At 47.1% G+C, this 9,852-nt stretch overlaps 1 protein-coding gene across 1 annotated transcript in view; it reads left to right on the top strand.

The window, feature by feature from the left end:
- Positions 1-837: 837 nt before the first annotated feature.
- The window catches only part of LOC104073559 (serine/threonine-protein kinase 25-like), a 19,017-nt gene continuing 10,002 nt past the window's right edge, over positions 838-9,852 (top strand). Inside the window, 4 exon segments of the mRNA XM_009573376.1 lie at positions 838-888; positions 7,202-7,364; positions 7,367-7,428; positions 8,804-8,860. Of these exon segments, the coding sequence (XP_009571671.1) occupies positions 838-888; positions 7,202-7,364; positions 7,367-7,428; positions 8,804-8,860 (333 nt within the window).

Consider the following 9,852-nt stretch of genomic DNA (forward strand, 5'->3'; position numbering starts at 1 on the left):
GGGCCGTGGGGCCACCGTGACAGGGGAACACTGAGCGGGGCTGTGGGGATCTGCGGGTGCTGTGCTGGGGAGCACTGGGGTAGGGGGCCCTGGAGAGGGCTGGGCCCGGCCGGGCCGGGGGTGCCCTGAGGGGCCTGGGCTGGGCTGGGGGGTCGTGCCGGGTTGGGACTCTTCTGTTTCTGGGGTGGAGGGGAGCCCTGTGGAGAGGGTTGCTGAGGAGCACAGGGTCTGGGGGCAGAACTGGGGAGCACTGGTGGGGGAGTGCCTGGGGATGGTGTAGGGTTGGGGTTCCCTGAGGAGGAAGGAGTGTACTGGGGAGCTGAGCTTTGCAAGTGGGTGTACTGGGGCGAACGGGAGTGGAGCGAGAGGGTTACTGGGGAGCAGTAGGAGGAAAGGGATGTCTGAGGATAATGCTGTGGGCTGTGCTGGCGAAGATGCTGCTGGGAGTGGTAATGAGGGGATAGTGCTGTAGGGGCAGCTATAGTACAGGGAACACGCTGAGGTGATGGTGGGGAAAATGGTGCCTGAGGCTTTGTCAGTGTATATCATTAGAGTGAGGTTCCTTGATACATCTGGAAGGCATGTCTGGAAAGAATTGAGAAATGGGGTTTGCAAGGAGGGGCTGGCATACTTAGAATGGGCTGGTAGGTTCAAAGAGAGCTGCAAATCAAGGAGAGAAAAAAGATGCAAGTAGCTCTTTTGGGGAATGAGCCAGGCTCTGAGAACCTCGAGTTAGAGCTGTGTGTTCTTGCTTGTCGCAGTTCACTAGTGGATGAGAAAGCATCGCTTTCCCGCTGTGCTACGACGTCCCAACCCTCCCTGATTTTGCAAAAGCGGATGTCTGACCATCCCGTAGGCATGGCTCACTTGAGAGAATTTGCCAGCCAGGTAAGTGGTGATTAAAAATTTGTTTTAAAGTCTTGTAGCAAGAGCAAGCATTAGTATGTTTGCTCTTGAAATGAGTTTAAAACAAATCACCAGAAAATCAGTTTTTGCCACTCTTTATCTCTCTTGCACACATCTCAGCTTACTCCTGTTGGGTGATTGATTTGTGTCTTATTCCGTGGTGGTGTTGGACTGACAGTGTTAGGTTGCCAGCCATATAGAAAGGGAATTCTTCGCCCAGTATGGTGCCTTTCTCTGAGGTTAACTTTGTTCTTTGTAGGGAGACAGGAATTATTGGCTGAGTATTTTTGTGAGGGGAAGTCTAGAAATGGGAACAGAAAAGCTGTGTGTGCAGGCTGTGCCAGACATATCTTACTGAAGTGTTCATAACAGTAGCCTGAGAAAAATGGTAACCTTAATGCGTAAGAGGTAGTGATATTTGATACTGAACGTTTAACTCTTCTGAGAGAGATATCGGCCTCAGTGGATGTGGTTAAATCCTGTTGTTGTGATGACATTTTCATAAGAGGAATGTGGAAGGATGATGTCATGACTTGGGACTAAAAGCTAAACCACATTAATAGTATTGGCTTGAATCTTCTTTCTTCTGAATTTGGTTGTGGGGTGTGTTTGATTATTGGCAGATGTCAATACTGAATGTAGGTCTTGTTAAACCGTGTTTTTGGAGAATTTTTGGCATTTTTCTTTTCTGCTCCTAGGTGTAGAATTATAATACTAAAAGCTTTAGTGGTTTGAGATTATGCTTTCTCCAACCCTTTTCTGATTTAAAATTGATTTGCAATGCATCTTAGTTTGCATGCTGTCTTTCACGTAAACTGTTTCCCCAAAGTGTGTGTGGAATTAAATGCAAATGTAGTGCCTGAGTGAGTCATAGTACAGGGAGAGAAATAAAGGAATACGAAAGGATACTGTCTGGTTAGGGCTGAGAACTGAGTTCTGTAGCTAGAGAGGAGGTTGCTCTGAAGGTTTTTTGTACACAGCATTCACCAATGAAGCTTCTCAGGGTTTCAGTGGTCTCATCTCTGAATTTATTATGCAAATGTAAGGCATTCTCAGATTCTGGCACCCCATGACTCTCTGTCTAGCCCTGGAATAGAAAAGCAGCCTGGGTTGTCCGTTCCTTGGTCTCTTCAGGAATCCTTGGTGGGACCTCGTAATCTATGTCACTGACGCTTGCTGGAAGGACAGTAGGAATTAGCCTGAAGTTCTGCTCACCAGAGTTTAGGGAGTGGTGGGAGGTACTGTGAAAATCGAGAGACTAAGACTTGGATTGGGATGTCAGAGGCTTGACTTGTCTTTGATTCCCAGTTCTGTTGCTGATGTGCAGGGTTACCTTAGGCAAATCCCCAGGTTGTTTTACCTCTGTGCCTCCATTTCCCTGCCTCAGCTAGCTGGCTCTCTCTCTTTTCTTGGCTGCCTTTTGCTGTATACATACAGCACAGTGGGCCTCCGGTCTTTGTTGGGAGCTCTGTCTGCTAGATGATGTATTTGTGCTACTGTGTTTAAAGCTCTGATCTGAGCTCTGTTTCTAGTTTTGTTGTTCCTTATGTGACCCTGAAGAAGCCGTTCAAGTTCTCTGGCTAAGTAAATGCTTCCCTCCCTTGAAGCAAAAGAATACTCTCTGTGAAGCAAATTGGGAGTCTCAGACAAATTTGTGTGTTTCAAGCATTGAACAGAAACTTCCCTCTTGTCTGTACTCCAGAAGTTCAAAACTGTCTTAGGTTTAGCAGTTGAAAAGAGCTGTGCACAAATTTCATATAGACAGGGAAGCTTTCAAATGTTTCCCGGTACAAATCTGATTTTCCCCAAAGACAACATAGTGCCTGCTGCAGATATCTCTGTTGGTGTCCAGAGGTTAGTGTGTAGCGTGCAATGTGGGTAAATGCTGGATGGGAAGTTGGGGAGGAGAGGAGGCAATGAAGGAAAGAAGGTCAGTAGCTGAGGTTTATTAAAACCAACTTCCTCCTACCACTGCATTTGGCAGAGGAAGATGATGTTTGTTTGTTTGTTTGGCTGGTTGGAAAGTGCTCTAGTCAGAAGTAACACTAAATGCTGCTGTAGTTCCATATAAACCTTTGGAGGCTGCCAAACTCCCAGTCAGCTTCAGCTCTTAAAATATTGTGGCCTTGACAATCTTTTTCTGTTACAGACTTCTCCCATATAGAACAGCAATTCTGATCCTGTCCTGCCCCAGACCAAGGAACTCCTACTTCCAAAAGGGTTTAAGAACCTCTCAGTGTTTTATGCAGCAGATGCAGGTGTGACTCTTGCTCATGATACTGAATACGACTCCTTTGAGCCCAGAGGGAAGACCTTGAGCTGGTTCAAAGCTTCTGTTCTCAATATGCAGCTTGTCTTTCCAGGTAGTAGCTTTGCAATGAGGGTAGATATTTACCCTTCTCTAGTCTCCTCTCAAAGGCTGTGGATATCATGTCTCTGCAGCTGGAGGTGACAGAGCTGCCAAACCCATTCTTTCCCCATGAAGCAGCTGGTGTTACTGCCAGGCTTGTCTCGTAACACACTGCAATTCTTAATTCCTGATGTCTGCAGTGAGTTGCTCTGTTTTAAAACATGGCATCATCAGTCGTGATGGCAAACACCCCCACACCTGTCATGACAGAGCATCCTTCTTTCCTGTGCTGTGAGGTTAGATTCTGGAGGGCAGAAGTGGAGCACATTACTAGCAGATTGTCCTCATCCCTCTCATACTCATTCCCTCTCCTTCCTGCATGTACAACCAAGATAGTGCTTTGTGCGCTCTCCCCCCAAAGCCTGTTCATGCCTGACTGAGCCATTTCTAGTGTCTGACTGCACTCAGTGGGGAGAGGCTTTTTGCTCCAGAACTGCTGTGTAATTGACACTCAGTCAAGCAAAAAGGTACGATGAGGCGACCATGCCTTAAAGGCTTTATGTATTGTAGTAGAACAAGGAGCAGCAGCTGGTCAGCTAGCTCTTTAGACTCTGGCCTGGAGCTCCATTTTGTAGCCCTGGTGGATTCTGTGAATGTGGAAAGAAAAAAAAAAAAGGAAAGATCCCAAGCTGGTGAGCAGTCACAAAGTTGACAGGTGCTAATAAGCTTCTTTGGGTTATCTATGCTCATTTATGCAGGTGTAGAGCGTTTCATCTGGATTCTGTTACTTTCTACTAGTGAAGTTTTTCAGGTGTGTTTGTAGCTGTGCAGCTCCAGAACATGGATTTGCAGCCAGGGTGGTTCTCTGACAAGACTGGTGCTGAGATCAATTCGTATTTAGAAAACGGAAAGATCCTGCTTGTTACACCCCTCATTGCAGTGCTCTGCAGGTGCAAATTTATTGGGGTAGGGGAGAGTCAGGCTACACAGAATGCATTCTTCTCCTCCCCTGCTCCCCCCTGTTTGAGCCCCCCGAGTGCGGCAGTGTGCTTCTCTTCTGACAGAGCAGTGCACTTGCATAGTTCTCCGTTCCTGGCATAACTGCATTTGTTCTGCTGTCTAGTGAGGCTTGTATGCCCATCGATCGAACATTTGCTCATCAACTGCAAGTTACCATGTGACAGCTCCAAGAGGAACTTTTTTAATGGACCAGAGCTTCTGAGCACGTGTCCTGCAGGCTAGCACAATTTTATCTATCTTAGTTTGTCATGGGAATTCAGAATTGCTGCCACGAAAATGCCACCTGGCAATGTCTTCTTTGGTGTCCACAATGGTAGTTCACAAGGTGTTCCACTGGGCAGGCATTGGCCTGCTTGAATTGGGAATGGGCCTGTTTTCTTCTCTGTGCTTACAGAAAGTAAAGAAATTCGTTAGCAGACTCTGGTCTGCGGCAGGCATTTAGGAGACTAACCGTGGCTGGGACGACTCTCTGCCACTTTGCCCCGTACTTGCTCACTAGGTCCTGTCTGTTGCTGGATATGACTTGTGTGATTTTGGCAACTCTGTCAAGGGGTGCATGTCCTCAGGCCCTCCATCGAGTCATACCCTTGCCCTGTCACCTGAAAGCTCTGAAGCATTTCCAGATCAATTTTGAAGTGACGGGTACTGGGAAAGTAAATCCAGTACCTACAGACGAAGTTTCCTGTTCCAACCTAATGTAGTGGGCCTGTCAGAGTTGTGTCATTTTCCTGAGTCCCTTGGGCAAAGTTGCCATGTGCTTGTCAGAAAGGTTTGTCTCCTTCACCGCCCCTACCCGAACTGTTTTGTTCCGCAGAAAACGGGATAAACTGACATCGAAGTATGGAAGCTTGTTTACGAAGCTGTCCATGCTTGCAGTAGCCGGTGCTCTTATGTTTCATGTCCTAATCTTGAAGAATTGGTCCTGATTCTTTGATGTGCCATGCCAGGCTGAGGAGGGGAGCAGTAACTTAGACCTTGCCATTTCTTTTCTCATGGAAAAATTACTTACATAGGAGGGGACGAAGGTTTTCTTGCAGGGTTGCTTCCCTGCAGGATTCATGTGGGTAGTGTTTCCTTCACCAGCTGAGGCAGGTGCTTCTAGGAGATGATCCTCTTTCTCTCCCTTCTCCCTGATGTGGTGAGTGGCATTTTTATGGTGCGGTAGGTGACTGTGCAGGGTAACGTCTGGGCCACCTTGCTGCCCCTTCCTGTAAGTTGGTGAAGAGGTGGAAACTGCTCCTGGCCTCTTGTGAGCCTGGACTAGCCAGACCGTTCTCCCTGCAGTTGTCACTCTCATGTTGCCTCCTGGCATTTCTCAAGCTCAAATCCTCTTCCTTTCCCCCGCCTCCCTCTCTCCAGTCCCTGTTATGTATCTCCAGTTCCTTTCATCTCTGCATATCCCTTCCAGTCTGTTTCCAGTGCATTTGTTCAAAGTACAGCCTGTTTGGGTGTTGCCATGGATGCACAAGGATATTTGGTTATCCTTCTGTATCTTGGACTGGAACACACGTGGAAATCCTGTTGAGTGCGTTGACTGTAAGGCTCACTCTGGGCCTGGCTTACTCCATATAGCGATGCACTGAGCACAGAAGGCAAACAACCTGTAATGACTGGCTGGCTTAATCATTAAGCAGCACCTAGGGCTGCTCAGTGATGGTGTGCTGTTAAAACCTGGTGTTAGATGGAAAGATGCAGCTCCCCTGTTCTCAGATAAAATCTCTGCCAGCTCAAGGCCCTTGCAAGGGAGTGGTCCCTGTGGGTGACGTGTTGGAGGTGAGACTGAGAGGTTCTGGGTGTGGAAAACTCACTGTAATGGCTTGGCTGCTTCCTGTAGTTCAGGCCATATTTTCCAGATTTTTTTTTTTTTTTTAAACTAGATTTATTTTTTAAAGAAGGCAGAAAATCTAATCACAAAGAGCCATTTAGTAGCATGAAGCAGAGCAGGACCTCCTGGTCTGCAGCTGGGCAGAACGAAATAACGTCAGAAAGTGATTCTGATTTCTTCCCTTTCACGTCCATACTCATCTTAATAAAGAGTTAACTTTGAAGCTGCTGTTAAAGAGTCAGTATTTCTCTGATGATGATCATGTTAGTAGCTTCCCAGTTGATGTGCTTATCTGATGAGGGAAATGCTATTTGCTTTTGTATTTGGGTGTGCTGGCCAGAGGAGAGGCTGTTCCAGAAAAGCAGGTCTGCAGATGGAGTGTCCATTCAGCTCTCCTGTCTCCTCTGGGATAGGCAGGTGTCTGGCCTCCTTGCTGCTGACCTTCCAAAAGATGCGAGGCTCCTTCTGCAAACATCTGAAGAGAGCTGCAGCAGAGAAGACAGCTAATGTGAACTGGTATTTATATTACTGGAGTATTTCACCCTCTAAACAAGCAGGGAAGGGTGCAAATCTTTCAAATCATTCCAATCTTTGAATGCAGGAAGGCAGACTAGGGAAACATCCTTGTGAACTTCCTATGGCCTCTTGCTTGTGCCCATTTTCTCATTCGGCTCTTCAAAAGAAAGGCTGGTTCTGGTACACTTTGCCCTTTTATTCAAGCGTGAACAAGTGCTTGCTCATGGAGCTGCTTTGGCACCGGTTTGGTGCCTGCGATTGAACAGTCCTGTCCCAAAGAAGCTGACACTTTCCATAGAGATACTTGCTGACATTCTCCTTCTGGGCTTCTCTCCCCTTCCTCTTCCACTATGGTCTGCAGGGGCGGAAAGCCCGTGTAAAAGGCTTCTTCAGTTCTTCTCTTCTTGGATATGTTCTGTGTTAAGTTTCTCAGCATGTGGAGACCTTTTAGGATATGTGAGTTTCGGGTGAATTAAACAACACAGTAGATGCATAGATAGGGAGATGAGCTGTCTGGGTATGCGTGGCTCTGCAGGCTGCCGTGAGACTTCATGAACTTCTCCCATCTCTGCTTTCTGGTTTAGCACTCCAGGGTGGATCCTGAGGAGCTGTTCACCAAGCTGGAGCGGATTGGCAAAGGATCGTTTGGTGAAGTGTATAAAGGGATCGACAACCGCACCAAAGAGGTGGTCGCTATCAAGATCATTGATCTGGAGGAGGCTGAGGATGAAATTGAGGACATTCAGCAAATACGGTGCTCAGCCAGTGTGATAGTCCCTACATCACCCGGTACTATGGCTCCTACTTGAAGGTAGGACAAAGCCATGGCAATTCTCTTACCAGCAGTTTGGGAATGGGGTGGGCTTCTCTATGGGTGCTGCAGCTCGTGGTGGCATACGGCACTGAAAGGTGCCCAATCTGTGAGTGTCAGTGTGGAAGCAGAAACAGCAGTGGCTCTGCTCACTGCATTTATGTGGTCTTAATAGGAGGCTGGGCTTTAAGACACTTGTGAACCACATGGAAATGAGGTGCCCAGTACAGTGCGGTCCCAAGAGCAGGGCACTTCACTGGAGAGAAAATTATTCGTTGGAGAGGCTGACCTCTCCTTGGTTGGACCATTCTTGAAAGGAGTTTTGTGGCGTACTTTTCCAAAATGCCACGGTTTTAAGGTAGTAGCACTGAGGGCTTTATGCCTCTGGAAAGAAGAGGAGTTTGAAACCGTACTTTGTGACCTTGTGATCATCATTTCATCAGAAATGGCACTTCACTGAAGAGAAAATTATTCGTTGGAGAGGCTGACCTCTCCTTGGTTGGACCATTCTTGAAAGGAGTTTTGTGGCGTACTTTTCCAAAATGCCACGGTTTTAAGGTAGTAGCACTGAGGGCTTTATGCCTCTGGAAAGAAGAGGAGTTTGAAACCGTACTTTGTGACCTTGTGATCATCATTTCATCAGAAATGATGAAAACAACAGGACATGAGTCTTCGCAGGAGTGCTGATACCGCTTCTGTTGAGAACAGGTTTAGGAATCCCCAGTGGAAGCTACTGGTGACCAGAAGCGGCCTCTGTGTGCCAGCTGCTGGAGGTGTATGTAACACTGGCTCTGTAGCAGTTATTGAGCTCTTTGGATCCTGATTATTCCTTACATATTTTTCAAAGGCCATAATGCATTTTCTCAGCCTATTACTGGAAACACCAAGCAAGCTGTGGTTTCAAGGATCTGCTGCTTATCTCCTACCAGGACCCTGTGAATGTCGCTCTGGAAATCTCTTGAGGAGTAAGAGAGTGTCTTTCTGATCGTACCCTTCAAGCTGGCAGTCCTGTTAATGAGATCAAAGGCTGCAAAGCTCCCCTGTCATTGTCAAGAAGGAGATGTGCCAGATCTGTTGGAGTGATGTTAAATGGCTCCAACCTGAGAATATGCTTATCTCTGTGGGCTGTGTAGCCTGGTGCCTGTAGGGGCACTAACCTTGCACACCGAGAGAAAGAAATGTACTGGGGGCAGGTCCACTGCTACGATGCTGTGTCAGCAGGAAGCTCCCTCCTTAAGCTTCTGAGAGCTGCGGTATGCAGCATCCTTTGGATTGTGTACAGGACTACTCATGTGTCTTGCTGCCTCTGGGGTGTTTCACTTTTCTGCCTGCTTTTATTACTGTCTTTGCTCTTGATTTGTGCTCTTGCTTGCAGGGCACTAAGCTGTGGATAATCATGGAGTACCTAGGAGGAGGTTCAGCACTGGATTTGGTAAGTATGTGGTAAGCTCTGGACCATGAAAAACGTTGGCTGGAGCCTTTGTTTGTGAAATGCCCGTAAGCTAGACACTCACTTGCCACATACCATCTTTTTGACAGTCCTGTGCCTGAAGGGTAGGCAGTGCAGGACAGACATGCTGGTTATGCATATCCTAGGACATAGGAAATGTTTGCATGGAGCTCAGCTGTCAAAGCACTGTTCTCCAGCGTGCTCTGCTGCTTTACAATGGGAAGAGCCAGTGAACTGAAATGTGTCAGCAGCCAGCCAGTTGTTTTTGAGCAGTGTGAATCCATATTTCACCTAATCAAAGTTCTGTGCCTGCAAAGAGTTTGTGGTATTGTTCAGTGCTTGCTTGGCGTCGAGCTCAGTAGGGACCTGGTCTACGATTTGATAAAACAAATTACATTTAACAAGTTACCCCAGATTTTAAGGGAATACAAATGCAGAATAAGCACATGGGGAAAGTTCTGCTGTGCTGTATTCTGTCACAGGATTTTGCTTTTCTCCTTAGGACAATAAAGCCTATTTTTCCAGAGCAGTAACTAAGGTCATGTAGTGAAAATTGCTGAGCCTGCACTGACTTGGAGGAAGGGTATGGGGGGGGGCTGTCATCAGCAGAAGTCATCTTAGTGTCAGAATCTCAATTATTGCACTAAGAAGGCAGGACTTGTTTAGAGGAGAACTGATTGAAAAGAGAAGAGCTTTCATGCAACACTCCACAGCCAGAGGGTAGAAGTTGTCTCTGGGCTGTTGCAGTGGCTGAAATTCAGTTCTTGCATGCTAGCAGAGAGACTTAAGCAAGAGAAACTGTTAAGATGTTCTGTTCACCGATGTATTTCCAGGCCAAAGCGAGAGATGAGCATCCTGTTGTTTGTCTGGGAAGCCTTTAATAGACTAACAGAAAATCCCCCAAAGATTTTCCGTTTAATGTTGCCAGGTGCAAAGTCCTGCTGCACCAGGCGTGCAGTAGGAGCTTCCTGCTG

This window comes from Fulmarus glacialis, unplaced genomic scaffold, assembly GCF_000690835.1.
Source record: "Fulmarus glacialis isolate BGI_N327 unplaced genomic scaffold, ASM69083v1 scaffold9142, whole genome shotgun sequence".
NCBI classification, from domain to species: Eukaryota; Metazoa; Chordata; class Aves; order Procellariiformes; family Procellariidae; genus Fulmarus; species Fulmarus glacialis.